General features: G+C 51.6%; 1 protein-coding gene across 9 annotated transcripts in view; it reads left to right on the top strand.

The window, feature by feature from the left end:
- Positions 1-23,625, top strand: part of DEPDC5 (DEP domain containing 5, GATOR1 subcomplex subunit) — a 93,186-nt gene extending 69,561 nt beyond the window's left edge. For all 9 annotated transcript variants that reach the window (XM_060121481.1, XM_060121484.1, XM_060121488.1 and 6 more), the window contains 10 exons: positions 4,091-4,245; positions 6,457-6,534; positions 7,007-7,139; positions 8,238-8,346; positions 9,720-9,944; positions 14,509-14,678; positions 17,773-17,944; positions 20,717-20,777; positions 22,740-22,822; positions 22,969-23,625. In XM_060121481.1, coding sequence (XP_059977464.1) covers positions 4,091-4,245; positions 6,457-6,534; positions 7,007-7,139; positions 8,238-8,346; positions 9,720-9,944; positions 14,509-14,678; positions 17,773-17,944; positions 20,717-20,777; positions 22,740-22,822; positions 22,969-23,261 — 1,479 coding nt within the window. In that variant the 3' untranslated portion in view covers positions 23,262-23,625. The remainder of the gene's footprint in view (positions 1-4,090; positions 4,246-6,456; positions 6,535-7,006; positions 7,140-8,237; positions 8,347-9,719; positions 9,945-14,508; positions 14,679-17,772; positions 17,945-20,716; positions 20,778-22,739; positions 22,823-22,968) is intronic.
- The last annotated feature ends 2,532 nt before the right edge of the window (positions 23,626-26,157 follow it).

Here is a 26,157-nt window from a genome sequence, read left to right as displayed (position 1 = left end):
AACAGCAAAGTGATTCAGTTATACATATACATGCATCTATTCTTTTTCAAATTCTTTTCCCATTTAGGTTGTTACATAATATTGAGCAGAGTTCCCTGTGCTATACAATAGGTCCTTGTTGGTTATCTATTTTAAATATAACAGTGTGTACATGTCAATCGCAAACTGCAGGGGAGGGTTTTGATGAGGGGTGATATTCCTTCCTTCTCTGATGATATAAACCTTGGAAAACATCCTGGCTGTGGGGCTGGGGTTATTCTCCAGCTCTGCAAGGTATATGGGATTCCTTCATGAGTGCTTTTACGAGGCCTCTCTGTGCCCGGATGGTGCTGGGTGGCTGGAGGCCAGGAGCCCTGCTTAACCCACCTCGTCTCCAGGTGGGACACTGGCCTCAATGCACAGTTGAGGGCTGGGCTGGCGGGTCCTGCTGTGTCCTGGTGGCTGGTTGTCCTCCAGCAGGAGCAAGCAGGGCTCTGACAGGCATGGGGTTGGGGGCCATGCGGGCACGTGTTGTGGTTGATGCTCATCTCAGAGGCGTCCTTGGGAAAGCCCCCTCCCTCAGCTTCTCCCACAGCTTTGGGCGTGTGGGAAGGTGGGAGGAGAAGGGGTTGGTGTTGCTGCTGAGGGTTGTTGGTTTGTTTGTTTAATTAACTAAATGCCAAACTTTATTTGGATTTCACTGGTTTTTCTGTGAACGTCCTCTCTGTTCCAGGGTCCAATCCGGGGCACCATGTTGCATTTAGCTGCCATGTCTCCCCAGTCTCCTCTGGTCTGTGACATTTTGTCAGTCTTTTCTTGTTATTTGGGTTGGTTTTTTTTTTTTTTTTTTAATGACCTTGATGGTCTGGATGAGTCCTGGCCAGATATCCTGTAGAAAGTCTCCAAATCTGGGTTGGTTTGATGTTTTTCTCATGGCGAGACGGGAGTTATAGGTTTTTGAAAAGAATCCTCAGAGGTGAAGTACCCATCTCATCACATCCCATGGAGGCCCACAAGGTCCACACAACATCATTGGTGACGTGAACCGTCATCGCTTGGTGATGTGGTACTTGCCAGCTGTCTCCACTGTGAAGCTGCTGTTTCCCCTTTCTATACTCTGGAAGCAGGTCACTAAATCTAGCCCACTCCAAAGAGGAGACAGGAGATTAAACTCACCTCTGGAAGGTCCCATCTGCACAGGTTTAATGGGGTCCTTCTGTAAGGAAGGTTTTGAATGAGGTTCCTAAGACAAAACCCATCCCAGACCAAGCACCTCCCTCTGATTGGCTCTTTTCAGCTCTCCGTGTGAGACAACGGTGGTTCTGTCCATCTCTTTGTCTGTCTTTTCCCACTGGTCTTATTCTAAAAAGTTTCTTCGGGTGGATTATGGAAATAAATGCAACCTCCAGAATAAAAATGTGACTAGATGGGGAAATTCAGGAAAAGAAAAAATAAGACAGGACATCCTACGAGGTCTTATAACGTACTTAGAGTTTCCTGCTAAATTCAGCTCTGCACTTCCTGGTAGCCAAAGAAAAGTGGGAAACATCTGTTCCAGGATTCAGAGTGGTCATGAGATAAAGACAAACCAGTTGTTGGGGAGAAGCATAACTTTTCCTGGTATTAAGATCTGAGCAAAATGCCTTTCTCTGTGGCCTCTTTTTTATTTTTTAAATATTTGTTTATATAGGCTGCACTGGGTCTTAGTTGTGGCACACAGGATCTTCATTGAGGCATGTTTAGTTGCAGCATGCAGGCTCTTAGTTGTGGTATGCATGTGGGATCTAGTTCCCCGACCAGGGATTGAACCTGGGCCCCCTGCATTGGGAGTGCAGAGTCTTACCCACTGGACCACCAGAGGAGTCCCATCTGAGCAGCCTCTTGAAACATGGATGTTGTGTGATATGGAGCAGGGGTGGGGCAAATCTGGCCCACCATCTGCTTTTGTCAATAAAGTTTTATCAGGACAAAGCCACACCCCCTTCATTTACATCATTGATGGCTGCTTTTGTGCTTTTTCACTTATACAGAAACTGTATAAGTTTCAACAGGCTTTATAGCCCACAAAGCCTAAAATAATTACCATCTGGTCCTTGACAGAAAATATTTGCCAATTTCTGATTTAGAGGATAATTCTTAACCACTTCCTCGCTCAGGCTGGTGGGGCAATTCTCAGGGGCAGTAGACGAGAGATGACCCCACCAGAGAGGCAGCACCTAGAGGCTTCTGTGCCTGAGAACTGAATCTAGTCCCCTCCTTTAGCTTCTAACTTAATTTTTCGGTGTAGCATCTATTCCTAAGTCTTACTGGTTGGGGGCAGGTGGTGGCTGGTAATTGCAAACTGCTTCTTGCTGCATTTCTCAGTATTTATGGTGCTGGCAAAGTTTTTTTGGCAGTTCATTGAACCTGATGTAGGAGAGCCAATTGGTTCTTTTAGAACCAGGGGTGATTTTGTCTCCTAGGGGACGATTGGTAATACCTGGAAACATTGTTATTTGTCACAGCTGGAGCAGAGGGCGATGATAAGGGGGTCATTACTAGCATCTGGTGAGTAGGAGCCAGGGAGCTGCTCAGCACCCGAGGATGCACAGGACGGTCCCCACAACAAAGGCTTATCTGGCCCCTAACGGCGATAATGCCGTGGTTGAGATGCCCTGTTTTATTTATTTTATTATTATTATTTTTTACTGTTTATTTATTTGGTTGAGCTGTGTCGTAGTTGCAGCAGGTAGGTGGGTTCCTTACTTGTGGTTCTCCAGGTCCTTAGTTGTGGCATGTGAACTCTTAGTTGCAGCATGCATGTGGGATCTAGTTCCCTGGCTAGGGATCAAACCCGGGGCCGCTGCATTGGGAGTGTGGAGTCTTAACCACTGCACCACCAGGGAAGTCCCGAGATACCCTGTTTTAGAAGGAGTGATTTTTCCATCATCCGATAGAGTATCTGATAATATAAGGCTCCATTCTGGAAGTACTCTAGAACCCCATGTAAGAGGGACTAGGAGTCTTAGATTTTTCCAGAAGTGCTCTGGAAGGGTTGCTGTTCTCTCCAGATGTTTGCTGTGGGGTGCAGCCTCTCTAGGTGGGCAGGTCATAGTCCTGCCCTCCAGGCCGTTTAAAGGGAATGAGACAGATAGAAAACCATGACATGAAGCAAAACCTGGCAGCTCCCAGGCAGGGGTCAGAGACCCAAAGTAGAGAGACAGTTTCTGTTTGGGGATGGGGGCAGAGTGAGTCAGGGAATGTTTCACTAAGGGAGCAGCATTTGAAACACAGCGTTTGTAGCCTGTGGTGGTGGGGAAGGGCGTCCCAGGTTGGTGGGGCACACAGACAGTTTTAAACACACAGGGTTGACTCGGCTGGAAACAGAGCCGTGGGTGAGCGTGGATGGGGCAGTTTGAGCCAGAGCTCCGGTGCCGCAAGTCGGTTCTCAGTTCGGTAGCTTGTGGGGAGGCTTGAAAGATTTCAGAGTAACGGAGTGATGAGATTGGAGCTATCCTTTAGGAAGATGAAGCTGGAGTGCTCACAGGTAGGGTGTGTGTGAGGTGGGGGGGGTCAGTGGGAGCCAGGCGGTGGGGCAGGCACGCCTGAGGGGTCGTGGGAGTCGGCAGACGGGAGGCCACAGGACGAGGCCTCTAGAGGTGAAGCTGGAGAAGGGAGCTTCAGATGCACCTGAGCTGTGAACCTGGGCAAATGGGAAGACTGATTGCACCTGCGACAGGCGCGAGTGAGGAAGACTGGGGGCCAGGAGAGCTGCTTGTCTCTAACCGTGCTCTCTCCCTTCTCCCAGCCCTGAGGAATGATGTTGACTTCTTTACTCCCTTGGTGGGGGTTTTCTTTAGTGCAAATCTTGTGGTTTGAGTCAGGTCCTGGTCCCAGGGGTTCACTGTGCACCTTGGCCTCCCGTGGCCTCAGTTTGCGGCACAGGAATCCCTCCCGCCACTGGCTCCGATAGAAGGGGGCACACGCCAGCAGGGTGGTCCCTGGACTCCTTTAGCTCCTCAACCAGGGACTAGTGGGGACTGGGAATGAGAGGAATGGGTAGGACCGTGCGTGTGAATAGCCTGAAAGATTTTTTTTTTCCCTTTGGTGTTAACTTTTAAATCTCCTACAGGTGTCCGTGGACCAGACGGCCACCCCGATGTCGGACAGCACCAGTCTGGGGGTGAGCACAGGCCAGTCCGTGGACAGAGGCAACAGCCAGACCTTTGGGAACTCGCAGAGCTCAGGGGAACAGGGCTTCCCCTCTGCAAACTCCAGTGACAGCAGGTGAGACCCAGAAAGGCCAAACTCATGCTCCTGGGCAGTGAGGCTGGTCTGACCTCAAAGGCTGCAGAGACCAGGGGTCCAGATCCCAGGCCCGAGGTCTGACTCGGCCACAAGTTATATCTGGGAGCCCAGACAGCCGGTCCTCACCAGCACCTTTCGACAGGGCTAGTGGTCAGTGCCCTGCCTTCCTCACAGGACAGCTAAGAGGTTGCCGCAGAGACACAGAGAAGCAGCAGGCACTGTGCAGGAGTGGGCTTCGGGAAGGGGGCCCAGAGCGAACCCGTCCTGCTGCACGGGGCGCCCATGGCCCAATGCCTTGCCTATGTCAGGTGCAGTCAGTCCACGCCACCTGAGGAAATGGACGAACAGTGAATGGGTCGATTATTGTGCCCCAATGTGGCTCTTTTCTTTTCTTTCTTTTTTTTTTTATTTTGGCCGCGCTGTGTGGGATGTGGGATTTTAGTTCCCTAACCAGGTATGGAAACCGTGCTCCCTGCAGTGGAAGCGCAGAGTCCTAACCACTCGACTGCCAGGGAAGTCCCTCCGTGACTCTTTTCTTGTTCCTGAATAACCAGGGGGAAAAGAAGCTGCTTGGAGCTCATTTGCTGGAGGAAGTGCCCAGCTTTTAATGCTGTTGTCAAATCTGAGAAACTTCTTTTTTATATCCTTCCGAGCTGCGTTTGGTTTATCGTAATTCTGTCCAGTCTGCTCTTGTTCCCTCACTGCACTGACTGAGTGGTCCTCAGCTAAATGGTCTAAGAGACATGACTTTGGACCTTTCACCTGAGCGCAGAAGGTCATCTGAGGCAGCTCACCTGGCTGGTCCCCGTCAGCGGCCACGCAGTTTCCTTTGCACGTCACACATCCTGTGCTGGATTTACCTGCATCTCGTCTATACTGGCTGGTAGAGGTGGTCAGTTTGGAGGCGGCCGCAGGCCTGGCCTTGTCTGGCCTCTGTCGTCTCCCCAGGCCCACGTCCCTGCCAAGTCTGGCAGACGCTTCGGCTCCGGCAGCCCAGGGCACAGGAAAGGCGTGCACTTCTCTGCTTCCTTGTTGCTCACGTGGCAGGTTCTCTTCTGCTTTTGGAAGAGGAACTGGGAATGTTTAGGCTGGAGATGAGAAGGCCAAAAACAACACGAATCAGGACCAATGACTGAATTACAGAGAACACACTCCATCTCACGATAAAGAGCTCCCAAGCAGCTGGTTCTGCCACTGAAGATGTTCACACAGTGGAGCGGCCTCTGTCCAGACTCTTGTCGCGAGGACTCAGGCATTAGTTCACTTCCAGGGTCTTTAAAGTCTTCTTTAACCCTGAGATTCTGAAATGCTCCAGTGGGTCCTGGACCTGCCTAGTAGGAAGAGGAGGCTGGGACTGAGGAATGGGAGGGGTTTAAGGAGCTTCCGGATAAGCCCCAGGTTTGGTGTGATGGGTGGCCCTGTGTGTCCCATGCCCAGTAATCTGGGCTCGGTCGCTGAGTATTAAGCATGTTTAAGGGACCATAGTACCATCGAGGAAGAACTCGGGCAGCAGGTGACGGAAAGATCTGGGCGCTGGAGCAGACAGACGGGATTCAAATGATGACCCTGACGCTTCCCAGCTCTGACCTTCACCAGCTCCTTTTACATCTCCAAGTTCCAAAGGGTGGATGGTACTGTTACTGTGTTTAGTATGGTCTACCATTTTGGACTTTGTGGGTGTCAGTCCCATGCACAGTATTTTACACACACTAACCTCACAGCAACCCTGGAAGACAGGAACAGTATCATTCCCAGTTTTCAGATGGGGAAACTTAGGCCAAGAAAAACCAGAGGCCCTCCAGCTGATGGTGATGATCCTGGGATTCTGCCCCCTGTGCTCTGACCATGTTACCTAGCGTTCTTTGGTGAGATTAAATGATGTGATGTGTGAAAGGCCCAGAGCATTCTTCTAGAGAGATTTCTTGGAAGGGGTCAAGCCTGACATATTATTCAGAGGGGAGATGCTTATTAAAGGAAGCAAGTTTGGACAGAAAACCACTTTGAATCCTTTTTTTTTTTAAATGTATACATTTTGGAAGCAGGAACCCCCCTGTGAGATATCTCCAGGATGTAACTGTCCAGAATTTGCTTGAATGCCTTCAGTGTCCATATCAGCCTGGTTTCCAGCTCTGTAAGAAGCAAAGCAAGAGGGTCAAGACTCGGGAATTTCACTCTGCTTCTCTGTTACAGCTCTCAGCAGTTGGCGGCCAGCTCCTTGACGTCCTCCTCCACCCTGGTGGAGATCCTGGAGGCCATGAAGCACCCCTCGTAAGTGGCTTCTCTCATGAATGAGTGCAGGGGTGGGAGGATCCCGTGGCCCAAGCTGGGGTGGTGCTCAGGCAGCGTGGTTTGGTGGATTTATACCTGACTACTGCTCAGCAACTGTGAGACCTTGGGTGAGTTACTTGACCTCTCTGAGCCTCTGTTACCTTGTTTGTAAAGTGGGATTATAATGGTTGATTCACAGGATCGATGTGAGGATTGAATGAAATAATCATGTAAATTACCCAGTTTAACGCCTGACAAGCATAGGTGTTCTCTGAAGGCCAGGTTCTCTCCTCCCCCTTCTCCTTTTCCCCTGTAACACCTTCTTTTGTCCTGTCACAGGGATTTCTCTGAGTCTAGGATTAATGTGGAGAAATTGAGCTGTGGGGATCCTCACTTCAGATATCAAATGTTTTAGTAGGGGTCCCTTCTTTTTTAACCTTCTCTTTCTGCTTGTTGCCGCCTTGGAACTCAGGACAGGAGTCCAGCTGCTCCCTGAGCAGAAGGGCCTCTCACCGTGCTGCTTCATCAGTGCGGAAGTGGTACACTGGCTGGTGAACAACGTGGATGGGGTGCAGACGCAGGCCATGGCCATCGACATCATGCAGGTAAGACCACAGAGCGGGGGCCCTCGCCAGTAGCGAGGTCACCAGGTGGAGTAAGAGTCTGTTTTTAGTCAATGTGAGGCCTGTCTGGGATCAACAAATCATAGAGCAGGTCTTGGTTCGAAAGGCACTACTTTACCTTGACTTAAACATCGGGCATAATCTGCCACCGGAATTGAAATGTTTTGGGCAGAATCTGCGCTTTTGAACCTTGGGGGAGTCTCTGTGAAGGATCCCCAGGCAGTGCCCTCCCTCTGCCTCAGCATCTTCCTGGCACCCCACGCGTCCTCTGTCGAGCACTGGGCACAGCAGAGTGGGGTCCACATCTCATTCGTCCTCCGCCCTGACCAGGCCCCCCGAGCGCAGGCCATCCCTTACTGTGCGTTTCCACATCACCAGTGCCCGCCGTGTTGCTTGGCACATGGTAGGCACTGAGCAAGCACTCGCTGAATTTAATGACACTGTTCTGAACTGGAATTAAACTCGAGAGAAGGGGAAAGGGAGAGGTCGGTTCACACCGTACTGTCCACACAGAGGCCCCCATGGGGAATCAGTGCTGTTTGATCAATACTTGTCTATATAATAAAATTATTAAAAACATGCTTGAGAATTACATTTCGCTAACCATTTATTTCTGGAGAGAGAGGAAGGGGAGTGAGACATGGGAGACTCCGTAGAGATTTTTTAATTTTTATTTTATTTTATTTGGCCACGCTGCACAGCTTGCGGGATCTTAGTTCCCTGACCAGGGATCGAACCCACACCCTTGGCAGTGAAAGTCCTAACCACTGGACTGCCAGGGAATTCCCGAGATTTTTTTTTTTTTAAACAAAAATCTCTGAAGTCTGTATAGCAAAAAGTTAAATTAGTTGAATTTAGCTGATGGCATGACCTGGATTTTCTTTATACTTTTCTGTGTGTTTGAAATATCTGATGATACTGTATTATGCATTTGCATTTTATAATATAATTTACACCAGGCATAGCATTTAACACAGCGCAGTCGTCACCGCTGATGGGGGTGGAGAGTGGGGTTTGAGGGCTGCACCTCTGAGATGTTCCCCTGCAGGAATTTCAGAGCTTCGTTGTCTCTCCTTCTAGAAAATGCTGGAAGAGCAGCTCATCACACACGCCTCTGGTGAAGTCTGGCGGACCTTCATATATGGCTTCTATTTCTACAAGATAGTGATGGACAGAGAGCCTGAGCGAGGTGAGGCGAACTGTTGCCCGTGGGGCAGGTGTTTCCTGGTGACATGCTCCGTTAAATGACGGTGCTTCTCGAGCTCCTCGTGTGATGCTGTCCTCTAAGTTGACGGATCCGTCAGCCTCCTTGAGCATCTGTACTTACTTTGAGCATCACCAGAGTGACAAAGGGTTTCTTAAAGCCACAGTACATTCTTGGTGAGCACAGTGTGGATGGAAGATAAGCCTAAAAGAGGCTGAGGCAAATGATGAGGAAATGCCCGCGGCTCATTTGCTGGTCACTGTTTTTACTCACGGCGCCCCCGACCCCCACCCAGTGCAGGTGGGTCTGAGTATAACATGACAGCTCTCATCTAACTGAGAGCACTTTTTACTTGCTGGGCCTTCAGACTCCATCTCTTCCTCCAGGAAGACTAGCAAGCTTTCCAAGATAAATTTCAAGTATTTTGTTTTTTAATGAATAAAAGGAATTCCCAGAAGGGGAGCAATTTCCAGCCTGGTCAGAGCTGCAGGCACCCAGGGTTCCGACCAGCATCTCCAGTCCCTCCTGAGCACACAGGGACCTTGGAGGGGAGTGACTCCCACCCTTCAGACAGACAGCTTCTCGGCCTCTGGGCTTCGGGAATACTCCATCAGATGAAGCGGCTGGTGCCACTCACTGGCGCTCTTATCCAAGCATGTATTGGAAGTGGATCCGTCTAGGTTTTTTCCTCGTAGACACCAAGTGTGTCCATCACCCCTCTTCCCTTAAATTCTGAGTTTGACCAGTAGACACCCACCTTACCTTCAAGGTGAAAAACCCCCAGTTACTGTCACATGCTCTGAAATTAGAGGTCTGAAACTGGGGATAAAATATTTTTTTAATTGAAGGAGAGGTTGCATAACATAAAACTAACCATTTTAGTTATTTACTTATTTGGCTTTTTTTTTTTTTTTGGCCGTGGGGCACGGCTTGCGGGATCTTGGTTGAATCTGGCTGGGCCACTGCAGTGAAAGCACTGAGTCCTAACCACTGGACCACCAAGGAGTTCCCAAAACTAACCATTTTAAAAGGCAGTGGCGTGGAGTATTCTAAGTGTCATGCAACCACCACCTCTATCTAGTTCCAGACCTCTTCCATCGCCCTGAAAGGAAACCCCGCCCTCATTAGGGCTCCCTCCAAAACTCCTCTTCCCCCAGGCCCTGGCCACCACCAGTCAGCTTTCTGTCTCTGAAGACTGGCCTGTTCTGGACATTTCACCCAAGCGGGCTCACACACTCTGTGGTCTTTTGTGTCTGGCTCGTTAGCGTTGTGTTTTCAGGTTCACCCGTGTTGGGCGTGAACCGGTGAGCACACGAGAGCTTGTGCTGAGGGCTCCCCCTCCCCTCTGCCCTTCCCAGTGGCCGTGCAGCAGCCCACTGCCTGGCACACGACGGCGGTGGACGACTTCGCCAGCTTCCAGCGCAAGTGGTTTGAGGTGGCCTTCGTGGCCGAGGAGCTCTTGCACTCGGAGATCCCTGCCTTCCTGTTGCCCTGGCTGCCCAGCCGGCCAGCCTCCTACGCCAGCAGGCACAGCTCCTTCAGCCGCAGCTTCGGGGGCCGGAGCCAGGCGGCTGCGCTTTTAGGTAGGTGCCCAAGCAGATGGAGCCCGGGGACACACTGGCGGGTGGCTGAGCAGAGGGGCAGCCAAAGGGGCGGTGCCACGGGAACCAGGGTTAGGGCCCCCGTGGCTGTCACACTGTGACTGTTAGCACCGTGGCTCCTGTGCGGCTTTCACCAGCCTAGTGGGTCGAGCTCATCATTGTCCCAACCAACCAACAGGGCTCAGCAGTTGTCAGATCAGGGCAGGACACTAATCTTCTATGGATAGGAGAGGACAGACAGTGTGGTCACTTTTCCCAAGAGGCTCAGGACACAGGGGACGTGAGCTGGTGCTCACTGCTGGTTTAGCTCTTGCCAGAGGCTGTCCCATGACTACAACATCCTAGGACCTCAGAAGAAGAAGACCTCAGAGGTGTCCACTCCAGGCACTCACCCTGTGCGTGACCCTCCTCTCTGCCCTCCCTCCCCAAATGTGCTTACCCCATCAAGGGATGCACACCGGGATTCTTCTTTCCCTTCCTCGGTTCCTGCAGCCCTAAGATGGGGTGAGCACCTGCTTATTGAACAGTGGTGACCTCTGCTCTCAAGGACCGGACTGATGGGTCGAGATGTGAGCGTCTTTAGAAAATGCGTGCTCTAGGCAGGGCGTCGTGAGATTTCCCTCAAAGGCAGGTTGGAGAGACCCTCAAAACCCTCTGGATGGAGGGAAGCAAACGTAACATAGGCCAAACTCCAGGGAAATTCCCCATTCTACTTGGTTAGCCCAGAAGTGCCCGGCTAATTGGAATGCTTGCCTAGCTGGTGGAATGGAAACGTTACAAGTCATCACAGTTTCCAGATTCTCAGAGTTGCTCAGGGCCAGTGTGGCCAGTGCTTTGTGCGAGAGGCAGGGGACAGACCACCGCTTCTCACCAAGTTCTCCATGGGGGTGTGTGCAGGGTCCCAGCCCGTGTGCTGCACTTACCCCTTGGTTAGGGTTACTGCTTCTGGGAAATGCGTCATCATTTTGGTTCTGGAGGCTATCTTGACAGTCTCTCTAGGGACATCATCATTTCCAAAGTCTTCTCCCGCAGCCGCTGGTACAACCCTCTTGTGACTGCCATCATCTGAAGCTCAGGATGAGATTTGTGTCATTTGGTTTAGCTTTGGTTCTTAGTTACTTCAAAAAGTGTGGTCAAAAAGGAAAAGCATATGGGAAAATATGTCCAAAAAAGAGGAAGAGTAGGGGCAAAGAGATTTATGTCTACAGCAGGTAGTTTATCAACCTGGGGTATTCTTCACCCTGTACAGGGGTGTCAGGAGGGTCGGTGGTTCTGAAACTAGGCAGAATCTTTCATATGTGCATGTTTTCTGGGAAAACATCCACTTACTAGGTTTTCAATGGCTCCCATGATTGTTATAGTGGAATTTTACTCCATCAGCTTCCTTTCCCACCACCCCTCCCACAGGAAGTGGGTTTCTTTTCCTTTTAAACCCAACACGGCATTATTACAGCTACTTCTCTCCAGTAACACCCCTCCCACCTCTGTGTTAGGACATGAGATCCTTCTTCCCAGCATTTTTTCAGGTTAGAATATAGACTTTTACTGTATTGTTTACTTACGTGAAATTGGTCTATCTGTAGTGTTGAGTCTTTTTCTCAGAAAAAAATCAAAATGACATAGAAGGGGAAGAAGGCCTTTGTATCATTTATGACCTGCTCCCTTTTTCGTTCATTCATTTTGATGTGTTCCTTTTTAGACATTCCTAATTCTCAGTTGGAAGTTAGCAGCAGAAAACTGTTTTGAAATGCCTGACGGTGGCACATGGTCCTGTCTGGCTTGGTCTGTGGTGGCTCCACTTCCCCACCCCTGTCATCTTGTGTCGCTGAGCCGTGAAGCTCAGGGGATCCGAGACCCCGGAAGAGGCAGCACTGCATCCCTTGAGCCAGTCCCACGCCTTTTACTTCTCAGCCTTCTCTTGCAGCCCACCGGATCTCAGGCTCAGAAGGGGCTGTAGGGCACCTCGGTCCAAACCCTGATGTTTGAATGTCTTCCACAGCAGCCCTGAGGAGTGGGGAGCCAGCCGCTCTTTGAAAACTCCCACCCACGTGGCACTCACTCCCGAGATCGCTCGTTCTGTCGGTGGGCAGAGCTGGTTGTTACCTTTACCTTCACTCCCCTCCCTGAGATGCTGTTCTTTCTCCTCCTGTGACACCGATCCCCTCCTCAGGTCTTTGACAACCCGTCTCTGTGACACGGGTGAAGGATGCTCAGCCTGGGTTTGTCCTTATTCACTGGCCTCGCTATATCTCCCTATCCCAAGGGGAACAAGCCGGTCCTCATGGAAGTCGAGAAGAGATGCAGAGAATTGGCCAGGGGCTGCACCTCAGCTGGACTCACACCATTGTCAGCATCCTCAGCCCGCAGCGTCTGCACTGTCACCTCCCCTACTGAGGAGTGAAGCCAGTGGTATCTTGAGCCCGTAACCACTAGGCTGAACAGTGCGCTTCCTCTGGCTTCCTCAGACCAGCCTGTTCTGAACTTGACGTGCCACATGGGAAAGGAGACATGTGCAAGGTCACTGCTGGTGTTTTCTGAGTGCCCTTTCTTTTGTGACCGGGGCTTTTCACCTACAGAGAACACATTGTCCAAGCCCAGAGAGCAAACTTCCTTCCTTGAGTTTGGGCTGTTCAGTAAAGGGTTCCTCTGGCGGTGTCAGGAGTCAGGAACACGAGGCAGAGACAGAAACTCGTTCTGATGAGACTTTTAGCACCAGAGCCACCTAGTTCTTTAGGCTTAAGCAGCGTCCATGGGAGTCTTAGGCAGACCTCTGATGGAGCAGTGGTGATAAGCCCGTGGCTTAAACTGGGAGGAAGGAATAACAGGAGGAGGAGGAAAGGAGGAGAGTCACAAGGGAGGGTGGCCAGAGGAGAAGGCAGGAGGGGAGTCCGAGAGCCCTTCTCATCCATGTTTCACTTGACCCTCCCCTCTTCTCTACAGAGCAGCTGGACGGGCGCCCTCTCAGTTTGCAGACGAGGAGCCAAACCAGGAGGGGTGGAGCAATGTTCTCAGGGGCGCAGGGCTTGGACGGCAGGGCTTAGGTCTTCCCAGTCCAAGTCGACAGTGTCTCCCACTTTGCACGTCCTGGTTTTTTTTTTTTTTGCACGTTCTGGTTTTGAGAGAATGACAAGCTGTGTACCTCGCAGCTGAGTGTTGGTCTGCCCAGGTCCCGTTCAGCGTCCGAGCGGCAGCTCCACTGCCCCCCCAGCACAAGTTCATTCAAATTGCTGACTTAAGAGCTGTTACTTGTGTGTGATAAAAGCCACTCGGGGCTTCTACCTGCAGAACCCAGAACTAAGCTGACTGCCGCAGAGAAATGTCACTGGATTCAAGGGGGCAGGGGAGAAAGAGGGTCCGATCGTAGTTTGCGGAAGCCCCATGTGTGGCAGTGCCCAGCCAGGTGGAGCAGAGCCCTGATCTTCTTACTTCTGAGCCCGCTTTGGGCCTTTAGTCTGGTCAGGAACTTGACAGTCTGACCCGTCTCTAAAACACCCCTGTCTTGGTTGAGAAGGATTTCTGAGCAGGAGCCCAGATTGGATGAGCCACTTTGGCACTGACATGACATCCTTGGGCAGCACACGGTTGTTGGGACAGAGCGTTAGCCTTCATTAAGAGGTTTCATTTCTTGAGAAACAATTATAGAACTATTGCCTTCCTGGGTTGAAACCAGAAAAGCAAGACCTTCTCCTCGCTGTGGTCCGGGTTGTGTGTCCCATCATGTCCCTTCGTGGTCACTGGAATTGGAAGATCTGGGGCTCAGCCTGGCTGAGGTTCTGACTCTGATCTTGGCCAAGACGTTTTTCCTCCATGGGTTGCTGTTTCCTCATCTGTAAATCAGGAATTGGATTAGATTAGGGGAAGCGAACTATGGTTTAACCAGCCACATCTGGCCTGTCACCTGTTTGTTCATTTGTTTGTTTTATAATAAACTTTATTTTTAGAGCACTTTCAGGTTCACAGCAAAACTGAGCAGAAAGTACAGTTTCCATATACTCCCTGCCCCGCCCCGCACAACCTGCACACATGCACAGCCTCCCCTGCTATCAGCGTCACCACTGGAGTGGGATATTTGTTACAATCGACAACCCTACACTGACACATCATTATCACCCAAAGCCCATGGTTTCCCTTAGGGTTTAGTCTTGGTGCTGTGCATTTTATGGGTTTTGACAAATGTATAATGACATGTATTCACCATTATTGTATCACACAGAGTAGCCTGACTGCCCTAAAAATCCATTTGTTTTCATAAAGTTTTACTGGAACACAGCTGCGCCCACTCGTTTAGGTAATACCTGAGGCTGCTTTTGCACTGTAACGGCAGCATTGAATAGTTGAAACAGAGACCTTGTAGCCTGCAAAACCTAAAATATTTACTACGTGGACATTTATGGAAAGCATTTGCCGAGCCCTGGACTAGCTGATTTCCAGGAAGCATCTGGAATCTGCAGTTTCACATCTGGATGCTCAGTTGTTTTCTCTTCCTCCTCACCCCCTGCCTTCCTTTCCCTCCCCCTGGCCACCAACCTCCCCCCCTGCCATGTAGCTGCCACTGTCCCAGAGCAGAGGACCGTGACCCTGGACGTGGATGTGAACAACCGCACAGACCGACTGGAGTGGTGCAGCTGTTACTACCACGGCAACTTCTCACTGAACGCGGCCTTCGAGATCAAGCTGCACTGGATGGCGGTGACCGCCGCTGTGCTCTTTGAGATGGTGAGACCCCCTTATGTGCGGTCAGGCCTGGGCTCACCTGGCAGACGGGCGCGCGGGTGCTCGGTAGAGATTCACGTCACTCAAAAAATTCTTTTCACTTCAGGCTCCTGTTACCTTCACGTGGACCGTTGGATTAGCCTCTTTCAAAAAATTAAGCATAGTGAAAAATTCAAACAGTCGAAAAGGGTGTGTAGATCAGGGTTTCTGACCCTTGGTGTGCTACTGACACATAGGGCCGATGGTTCTGTCATGGGGGGGCCTGGCCTGTGCATTGTAGGATGTTGAACAACATCCCTGGCATCTACCCACCAAATACCAGTAGCATACCCTCCTGTGACAACCAAAAATGTCTCCAGATATTGCTGATGTCCCCAGGGAGGGGAGGCATTGCCCCCAGCTGAGAATCACTGGTGTAGAGCAGAATGTAACCCTCTCTCCCACCCTCACCCTGTTCCCTGGGACTTTCATCTACTGCCCTGCCACTTTGCTGGTACTAGCAGAGAGATTCTGTGCATATAGAGGCCCTGTTACTTTTACTTTTTTTTTTTTTTTAACAGACATAGTAGCTCAGAATATTTACTATTCATGTTGTGCTTTTCCTATCACCTATATATCTTCTGTATCAATATAAATAAGTCGGCTTCACTGTAGTTGTTTTTTAATTTGTTTTGCCTCATTTGGGGGGAAAGTTTTTAAAATAACATTTGTTTCTTAAAAGTTAACATGTGCGTAATAGGAAACTAAAAAACACAAGAAGTAAAAAATCAAAGTCATCCGTAATCACAAGTATTTTAGAGTCTGACACGTCCTTCTAGGTCCCGTTTATGTATCTATGCAACTAAGCATCCATTTTTATGTAATTAAGATTCTATAGTTATGTATCATGTGTTTTGTTTTTGTTGGGCTGCACCGTGTGGCATGCGAGATCTTACTTCTCCAACCAGGGATCGAACCAGCGCCCCCTGCAGTGGAAGCACAGACTCTTAACCACTGGACCACCAGGGAAGTCCCTGTATCATGTTTTTTTTATACATCATGAATATTTACCATTTCAAATTTCCAAAGCTACCTGAGTATTTTGGTAACCAAGAACACACTACATCAGCTCAATTTGGAAGACATTGCCTCATTATTTTTAAGGGCTGCAGAATACTGTTGCTTGTTTGTATCATAGTTTATCTACACAATCCTCTGTTCGTGAATATCACTGCTATTAACTGGTTCTCTACAGGGGTGGGGGAGGTGTGTGGTTGTGACCTGTTAGGAGCATTTGGCATATCTGGAGACATTTTTACTTGCCCCAAATGGTGGGGGTGCCCCTGGGGTCTAGCGGGTGGTGGGGAGACCAGGGATGTAGCCCATCATCCTATAGCACGGAGCACAACACAGCCTCTACGGCAAAGAATCCCCCAGCCCCAGTGTCTCAAGTGCCAAAGCTGAGAAGCCCTGTTTCAGTTGGTCTCCTGACTGTTTCTGCTTCTCGTCCACCGTGGTCCAGCTGCCTCATCAGGTCACTCATTGCTCCTGGCCACCCCCCATCCCAGGCTGTGTGTCTAAAATAAATGCTCCTTAGCCGAGCTGTCAGTGTCTTCCAGGAGCCTTCGTGAGCCATCTTTACGGTCTCCTACCCTTTTTTATATGCTCTCTCCTTCAGCCCCAAAGAGTATTTCTCTGTGGCTTCAACTGAATCCCACGCCCCTCCAACACTGGTCCAAACATCTCATTGCACAGCTGAAAGCAGCTGGAAAGTTCAAAAAGAGTTTGGAAGAGCCTAGGAGATGACCAAAGGGAAAGGAGCACAGCGTCGGCTGGCAACGTACAGGTTTTTTTGTCCGGGGCTCAAAAGCCTAGTTTTATCCCTATAAGACGTGGAAGAGATTGGTCTACGTCTCTGTCTGCCCAACCCCTGTCTGCCTCCAAATGGCATTACTGTCTTTGAGGACCCCTCCCATGGAGACACTCCCATCCAGGGAACATTGTTAAGGTCCAAATCAAAAAAGACGCCCAGCTGCCCATTCCGCTCAGCTTGCAGGGGACACCAGCTCTTCCCCAGCGGGTCAGCGCTGGGATGACCACTCCCTCCAGCCAGAACTAACCCTCTGGCCCAGTGCGATAGCGTCCTCCTCAGAAGCCCCACCAGGTGACACTGTCTCAGAACCACACAGCCACAGTGTTCTCTCTCACTCACACACACAGAGATACAGTTATAATTTGGCGGGAAGAAGAGTATTTATTTCCTCAGAGGAGTTTAGCATCTATCTTTTAAAAAGTACCCTTTGCACATCAATTCATGTAAAACCCACTGAAAGCTGCTCATTTTTATCATGATTTTATTAAGTTTTTAAGAATCTCGAGTGTAGGTTAATTATTATTTTAAGGCCATGTCCACATTTGTTATAAACCACATTTTATTTAGATAAATATTACATAAGCCGTAGAAATTACTTGGTCAAACAGAGACCTTGGTGTTTTGGTCATGGTTAGGAGTGTTCCTGGGAGAAAAGCTAAGAGTGGGGAGGTTTGTCGTTAAGCCCCAGTAACTTTTATTCTCGGTCAGTCTTCAGACAGATGGCGTTTGGGAGCTTGCAGAGAGCAGCTCTCATTCTGCGAGGTCAGCGCTTGTCACTTTTGGCCAGAGGCCACCATGATCATCTTGCAGCCCGCGTCTTATCTCTCTCAGCCAGCCTGAGTGGATTGTTTTCCTATTTGATACTTTGGACTTAGTAAATTTTTGATAAAGGACAAAATTAGAAGGACTTAACCTATATCCTGTGACTTTCCTCCAACATCCTATGGAGCAAGAAGAGGCAGGACATAGCTCTCTCTAGCCTGTTCCTCCCGAAAGAGCCCCTGAAGTTGCAGAAACTCAGGCTGTGAGGAGCCATGCGCTTACCTCCCGGTCTTCCAAGGATTCACAGGAGGTTCAACTGTGTTTCCTTCTCCCAGGGTGGGTCTGGAGCCGGCGGACGTTAATCAGTGAACCTGTGGATCAATACGCAGGCCATCACTCGGGTGGCTTCACTCCTCAGGAAGTTACTTCTCTTGTCAGAATGAACTTGGAGGTGACGCTGTGTGTTTCTGTGCTTCCCACCAGGTCCAAGGTTGGCATCGCAAGGCCACCTCCTGTGGCTTTTTGTTGGTGCCGGTTTTGGAGGGTCCCTTTGCGCTGCCCAGTTACCTGTACGGCGACCCGCTCCGGGCCCAGCTCTTCATCCCACTCAACATCAGCTGCCTGCTCAAGGAGGGCAGCGAGCACCTGTTTGACAGTAAGAGACACCCCTCTCCGGAGGGCCTGTTACCCACGTAGACCCTTCCCCCAGGGTCGCCTCTCGAGGCGCCTGGAGGCCAGCTTTTTTTTTTTTTTTTTTTCAATTTGGTAAAATGGAGGCCAGCTTTTCACGGGCCAGTGAAAAGAAGGAGCCTTGTAGTCAGGGGGCTAGAGGGTTTTGTTTGTTTGTTTTTTATAAATTTATTTATTTATTGGCCACGTTGGGTCTTCGTTGCTGCGCGCGGGCTTTCTCCAGTTGTGGCGAGCGGGGGCTACTCTTCGTTGCAGTGTGCGGGCTTCTCATTGCGGTGGTCCCTCCTTGTTGCGGAGCACAGGCTCTAGGCACGCAGGCTGCAGTAGTTGTGTCACTCAGGCTCAGTAGTTGTTGCTCGTGGGCTCCAGAGTACGGGCTTAGTATTTGTGGCACACGGGCCTAGTTTCTCCATGGCATGTGGGATCCTCCTGGACCAGGGCTCGAACCCGTGTCCCATGCACTGGAAGGCAGATTCCCAACCACTGCGCCACCAGGGAAGTGCTGGGGCCAGAGTTTCAATCCTGATTCTTCACTTAGTGGCTGAGCAACCCTGGGCAAGTCACTTAATGTCTCTGAGCCTCAAATGCCTTATTCCTGAAATGGGGGTGACCAGAGCTGCCTCACTAGCTCAAGAAGACCCTCGTAAGGCCTGGAGGGGACGGTGGGTGGGAGAGGGCGCTGTGCTCTGTAAATCTCGAGCAGCACCAGGCTTCTCCCTACACCCTCCTCTCTCTGCTCCAGCCTTACTGGTTTGGGCGGCAGGAATCTGATCCTCACTGGAGGCTTGGATCTGCTGCTCCACGAATAAAGGCCAGAAATGGGAGACATTGAAAGCAAAAACAGGACACAGTGTGCTGTTGTGCAAAGCTGAGATGCGTCAGCACCTGGAGGACGCGGGACCCCCTCAGAGTGCTTCCCCGGAATGGAGACCATGGGGCCAACCCCACCCGCTGCTCCACCCTCGTCTACCAGACTCTGAGGGCAGGTGTAGACAGATGGAGGGATGAGCTGACTTCACACAGCACGGACTTTTCATCACCAAGCACTCATTTCAGTGAGCATGTAATTAGCTCCTACAAAGCACCCCATGAGCTCATGGATGATCTTTTTATAACGAAAAGCTAGAGTTGCTGCTGGTGTGTCAGAGCCCTGTAGACTCTCAGGCGTAGAAATTATCAGTGTGGAGAAAAAAACTTTTGAGGTGAAGGAGATGCTTTTTCCTGAGTTCTTATGAGTCTGTGCTGTGTTTGGTGGCAGAGAAACGGCCCCCCCACCCCCGGGGTGCAAAGAGCTTTTGTTCCAAAGGCCCACCTGTACATTCTTTACATCTTGGAAGACATTTGTATATAGACACAGTGTTTTAAGTGATAGTTGGGGTTCCAGGTGAGCCCCCCGGCCCCTGGAGGCTGAAGATCCTGGGATCTTTAGGGTTTACAAAGCACCCCCCAACCCCCCCACACACACATTCTCATTTACCCTCACGGTGTGGCCGAGGGGGGACTGTTTTTTGCCGTCCTGAAATGGCAGGTGATTATGTCTGCATCTGATGACTTTAAGCCAGGCACCGCCTCCTACTGCTGTTTTTAACATGTTGAGGGGAAGGCGAGATCTCCCCCCATACCACCCAAAGACTCTTCTGGGGTTTTCCACCTTCGCTGTAACAGCGCAGGGGTGCTCGCAGGGCTGGCACTGGAGGACATTTTTGTGTGAACCGATGGTTTTCCCTGCCAGACGTAACCCAGTCTTCAAGACCAGCATCCTCTGTTGGTTGCCATGGTTACAGCTGAACGAAAGGAGTCCTAGTTGAAAGGAATAAGGACTTGAATCTAAAAATCAATTTTCTTGCTTCTGTGCCACCTCTCTTCCTGTTATCTCCCGTTCTGATAACAGGGAATTCAAAATCTTAAAAATCTGACAAGAATACACTGTCTGTTTTTATCTGTTAAAGCCAAAGTCTTTTCTCTTTTCTGCTCTTTGGTTACCCAGAATCCTCAAATCTAACCTAGATATAAAATTCCAAATACAGAAAGAGCAACAAAGCCCCTGCAGGCACCCCTGGCCTCTGGGACGAGGTCTCATGTGGTTGCTGCCCCAGCCCTCCACACCTTGATCCCGAGAGCAGCCCCGGCCTGTTGCCTCTGCTGTGTGACAGCTGCCTCAGCCCTGCCACCTCCTCACCCTGCTCCTGTCCTCACACCAGCCAGGCTGGAGCACGAAGTGGGCGGTGGGGGCGGGCACTCACCTGCCCTGCCCCCTCCCCTCCCTTCCCCTCCCCAGCTGATCACATTTCCAAAAATCATTTTATATTGATTTGCTTCAATTTCCCCACCCCTAAAATGGAAGATTGGGATTTTTTTTTTTCTCCTTAGAAGCAAATGACATTCATTTCAAGCTTATCTCTTGGTTGTATTTTAATATCCTGCTCCTTTCCGCTTTTGGCACAGACGGTCATTAGGATGAGTCTTATACCAAGTTCTAGTAGCTCACACGGGTCGCTGAGGACTCATATTCCTCTCCTTTCTAGACCCTGATGAAGCTTGAGGGCTGTCACTGTCTTTAGGATATCCCTCCTTGGGGTGGAGGCTGGTCTTTCTGAAAGCAGGTGGTGTGAAAAAGCAGAGCTCAGGCTCAAGGGGGGAGCATTGCCAAGAGTAGTGAAGGATACCCAAGGCTGGACCCAGGGAGATTTGCAAATCTTGGAATCACAACTCGGCATTTACTCTTTTTTCCTTTTAGGCTTTGAACCAGAAACATACTGGGACCGAATGCACCTTTTCCAGGAAGCCATTGCACACAGGTTTGTCCCTTAGCAAGAGGGAAGCATGGGGAGGCATCAGTGTTTGTCTCAAATAGCAGTTACCACAGCGAAGCCCAGTTCATTCCCTTTCTGGGGAGATGGACCCAGTCCACCAGTGACAGATTCACTGCTTATCTCCGACTAGTCCCTCTGCCTTGGTTTCAGAGATGAGCACCACCTGTCCGGTTCCTGGAGCTGTAGTTTTTCAGACTTGCTTCCCTCTTCTTCCAGTTTGTAGGAGAGCAGAGAGCTCTCTCCTCAGCCTCCTACAGGACCTGGAGCCAAACTCTCCAGGAGGTGAAAAACTGTAGAATCTGTCAGGAGCCTTTTGACACATGTTGAGAAGACAATGAATGGTTAAAAAGCAATAGATACGTTCAGTAGATATTTACTGGTACCTAATATGTATACCAGGGAGAGCCTTTCCTAGGCTTAGCTGTATCCCCCAGGCCGGTCCAGCTGGGTCTCTAGAACATCACTAACTCAGTGTCCGGTTGCTGCCTTGTGTTATTCATAGAAAATCAGAGCCTCCTGTGCCTGCTTCAGTGTCATATCATCTTGTTCAGGCGCCTTCAGCTGTCCCCGCCCCACCTGGCACACCCCCCTCCGTGCACAGCCCCCCACCAACCGCAGGATAAAGTCCGGACTCTTCAGCCTCCCCCACCCAAGCCGGCCCAGGCCTGCCTTAGACCTTACTCAGCCCTTTTCTTCAATGCTTGGTAAAGGCTGTGAAATGAATGCCAGGGCACCTGACTTCCTCCGTCCAGTAGGAGGGGGTGCGATTTGGGGCGGTCAATGAAGAGGTAGGTGGGAAAGGACTTGGATGTGGGAAGCGGACAGGCCTGGTTCACCTCGGCCTCCACCAGCATCTGGCTGAGGAACCGTGAGGTGCTTTGCCTTCGAGTTCTCCCCCTTCACCGGGTTTGTTGGGAGGGTTCCCTGACGTTCCCAGCACCTAGTAGGGCCCCAGGAGATGGTAGTTATTATGAGGAAGACGAGTTTGTCAGCAGGTCCTGCTGATCCACGCTGAGTAAATAGAGAGCCTTGATCGGAAAGTAGAGAGGAAGAAGGACAGACTCCAGAGCCGTTCCTGCATGTGCTAGAACCAGCTGACAGTGATGAGCTGGCAGTGCCCATCAGCCGATCTGTTTATGCGTCTGACTACACATGTTCTTCAGTAAATAATTATCAAGTGCCCGTGTAAAGCCAGCAGCTTCTGTAGAGGATGCAACACAGCACCTCCCTGGAGCTCAGTCCAGGAAGGGAGACAGGGTTTTCCCTGCTATAGTTCTGCCTCATCACAGGCTTCATTACATAAACCCCTCAGACTCAGGGCAGGGGCCATATCTGCCAATGCATCCTTTACAGCACTTAGCAGGTAAAGTGTAATACATGCACTTTGTGGAAATTAAAAAACCAGGAATAGAACAAGCCATGGATGCCTGTTTCCAGAACACAGCGAGGCAGGGCCCTAGCTTTCCTCGCCTTAAGGAAAGGACTCCAGTTATGATATTTCTCAATGCAAAACCTTTATTGAGAACTACTGTGTGCTTAGTGTGGGAGAACTGAGAGGAAGGGGAGAGGGGCCCGGCTCAGCAGAGTTAAGATAAGGGCCTTCCCCGGGGGAGCTGACAGTCTTGGGGGTGGGCGCAGGGGGGAGGGCTGATGCGATGGAGTGGGGGGTGGCTGGGTGGAGATGAAGGCTGGAGGAGGGAGAGCTGGGCAGGTGAGAGGCTCTCAGCACCAGAGAGGAAAGGGGGCCGGGATGGTGGGAAGTGGTGAGGACAGTGAGGAGCAGCCTGAATGTTCCACCTGAAAGAGACTTTCCAGATCCCATGGCCGTCGGAGAGTCGTGTTAGCCACACTCTCGCTCCCCCCAGCACGCCCCCCCGCCCCCCCCCCCCGCCATGTTCCTGTAGCCCAGGGGGCCCTCATCGGCCTGTCTCCCTGTCCTTCCCTTAGGTTTGGGTTTGTTCAAGATAAATATTCTGCCTCTGCTTTCAACTTCCCTGCTGAGACCAAGCCTCAGTACATCCACGTCACAGGTGAGGCGCTCCAGGCGCAGTGTGGACGGGGCGGGGTCTGGGGCGGCCGAGGTAGGACCGGGAGCCCCAGAGTGGGGGCGGGGGGCTGGCCCGGGCACCCTCCCTCCCTCCTTCCCGGAGCTGTGACCTGGCCCCTGTCCCCACAGGCACGGTGTTCCTGCAGCTGCCCTACTCCAAGCGCAAGTTCTCGGGGCAGCCACGGCGGCGCCGCAACTCCACCAGCTCCGCCAGCCAGAGCCTGTTCTGCGAGGAGAGGGTGGGCTACAGCTGGGCCTACAACACCATGCTGACCAAGACTTGGCGCTCCAGCGCCACCGGCGACGAGAGGTTTGCTGACCGGCTGCTGAAGGACTTCACGGACTTCTGCGTCAACCGTGACAACCGGCTGGTGACCTTCTGGACGAGCTGCCTGGAGAAGATGCACGCCAGCGCCCCGTGATGGGCGGGCGGCGAGGGGCCGGGGGATACTGTCCTGCTGCTGATGGTACTCGGTGGGGTCAGGCAGCCTGGGGTGGTGGGGGCTGTGGGTGCTGCTTGGCCCCCGCCAGCCTCTATCCGCTCCAGGAGAAAGACTGCGGAAGCCTCCGGCACCCGGGAGCAGGTGGGAGGGCGCCCCCGTGCACGTCCTCAGCAACAGAGTGGCTCCCGTGAGCGTCCTTTCCTCTACCGCCCGCAGGTACTTCTCGCCCAGGAGGAGTGTGCAAAGGATGTAAGATAACTTTGTGAAATAATGTACCATAGGCTCACACCAACTGTATATACCTGTACAGAGCAGTAACAGGAATAAACTGGCCCGTGTGGCATCTCTGTCCCCAGCCTGGTACCGGGCAGCAGCAATCCTGTCTTCGGCTGGGCAGTCATGCCCTGTCACTGGGGCCCTGGAGGCCGATGAGGCGGCCACAGACGCTGGGGAGGACTCCAGAATTCACTTGGGGGTCTGGCTGTGAGTTTACTGAAAGGTTTCTTTTCACGGGCCTTCCGGCAGGAGAGGAGAGTTCCGGGCAGGCCTCGTGAGCAGACAGGACGAGGTGCTGGGATCCCGCGGGCCTGGTTGCGGGAGGCGAGTCTTGCTAAGTAGGTGAGCCTGGCATGACGCACAAATGTGGCATTCCGAAAAAAATCCAAGGAAGCCTCTGTTGACTCTGGCTGAGGTTAGGACCCACTGCTCCATGGGATAAGACTCCGCATGGTCCTCAACCTCAGCCCCGCCCTGGCCAGGGGGTAGAGGGTGGGGGACCTGACAGCTCCCACCACTTCCCCTCCCGCCACTTCCCCTCCACCCCGAGTTAATCACAAGCCCTATTGATCTACCACCTCAATGGCCTGCAAGTCCGTACCCCTCTCCCAGGAGCCCTGCAGCCGCTCTCAGCCTGGCCCTCACCTCTTCCTCCTCCTGCATGGCTAGGAGCACCTCCCACCTGGTCTCTGCTTTCCCTCCAGGCCCTTCTCCACTCGGCAGTCACCACTCTGATTGTTCCTCCCACCTATTTAGACGTCTTTGGTGACTTGAACTTCAAAGCTCTTAGACATAGCTGCACATTCTGGTCCCAGGCTTCCTCTCCAGCCACCAGGAACGTCAGAAACTCTTTATGGGCTCAGACCCTTTGCACACGCTGTTCCATCTGCCTGGAACACTCCTCACTCATCCTGGCCGTCATCCATCCGCCCTCAGCTCAAAGGTCCCTTCTCCAGAGAAGCTCCGTGGGACCCCGTCATGTCTTCCCACGGCATCTTGCCCTCCTCCCACCACACGCGGCACGTGGCAGGGGGCTTGACTATTTTGTTCATCCTTTTTTCCTAAATGTTTGGCCTAATGGAAGATGCTGGAGAAGTGGTTGTTGACCCAGCGCATGGGGTGAATGAATGAGCTCTGGGCTCGAGGGCCAGGCACTGGGTGTCCCATCTGAATTTCTCCCTCACTCCCTGGGCTTCCAGCTTATTTAATGGAGCCTGTTTTCTCCTCTGCAAATGCAGGTGTTGATGCTGCTTGTAGAGATTTTGAAAGAATAGGTCTGTTAACATATGTGAGACCGCACTTGCTGATTCCTGGCATGTAGCAGGTCCTCCATAAAAACCCATTTTCTTTTCCTTTTTCGCCTTCCCTTCCCTCTGCTGAATCTTTGCTCCTTTCTAAGCATCAGTGTCCTTCACTTATAAAATGGGAGGGTGTCTCCCAGGGTGGTTGGAGGATCTAAAGACAGATGTATATGAAAGAGCTGACTTACCAGCAGGCAGTACACAAATGCAGGCTGCCCACCCTCATGTCCCCAGGCCGGGAGTCTTCATGTGCTTCCGAGCCAGCTTCCTGAGTCATTGTGTGGACACGGCAGCCGCTGGCCCATTCCGATCAGGTCACCCACCGCCATACCTGTGATCCTTGGTGTCCTGCGTGTAAGGCCAGCAATCGCCCCTGCTTTCTGCCCTCTTCCCTCTTCCAAAGATGACCCGGGAGAAGGCTCAGAGAATGATTTGGTGGGAGAAGGGGCAGCTGACAAGTTAGAATCCCGAGTCACCCATCCTTGGGAGCTGGGCGTGAAACACGTGCCCTCGAACTGCTCCCCCCGCATCCCTCCTCCCACTGCTCCACACCTCCTTCCACCCACTTGTCCAAGACCGAACCTGGGAGTCAAACTCAGTCCTCCTCCATCAGACTCCCACCTGTCCCTCAGGCCCGCCCACCACCTCCCTCCCTCCCTGCTGCCCAGGTGCGGAGCCCGGCCTTTGGGGAGGGCAAGGTTTGATTAGACTCGGAGGACAGGTGCGGATCGCAAGGCCACCACCGGGTGTAAGGATGTGATAGCCATTAGTTGGTGGAAAGAGAAAAGCAGTGGGCTTGGGCCCAAAAGGACCTGGCTTTAAATTCCAGCCCTGCCATCTCTTAACTGTGAGAACCAGGGATGGTTCTGTCCCTTGAGCCTGTTTCCTCCCCTATTAAATAGGAATGGTGTGGCCTCAGCTTCTTCCCCAGCCCCCACCCAGACACACAAACCTGCGAGCACGCCTCTGAGTGTTTCTCTTTTTCTGTGCTTGCGACACTGTCATTATTTGCTGACCCGTTTCAGCTCACTTGCTGGGACTTTCTTCTGGCACGTTCTTCAGCTAATGAGAGAAGAATGAGTTGGTGAGATCAAGGGAGCTGGTGCACGCTGCAGGGCCCCTCATGGGGTCCAGCATGTAGGAGGGACACAAGAACTGTGAGAAACACCTTGAAAGGATCCCCGGTCTGGCTTCCTAAATTGACTCCTGGAAGGCACTCATTCGTGTTGAGAATTGACGCCATTGAGTCCCCAACACATGCGTGACATGCCTTGGGTCACCCCACTGCGGGTGGAGAT

This window comes from Lagenorhynchus albirostris, chromosome 14, assembly GCF_949774975.1.
Source record: "Lagenorhynchus albirostris chromosome 14, mLagAlb1.1, whole genome shotgun sequence".
Lineage (NCBI taxonomy): Eukaryota > Metazoa > Chordata > Mammalia > Artiodactyla > Delphinidae > Lagenorhynchus > Lagenorhynchus albirostris.
The sequence above is the reverse complement of the archived record's forward strand: the minus strand, read 5'-3'. Positions and strand labels throughout refer to the sequence as shown.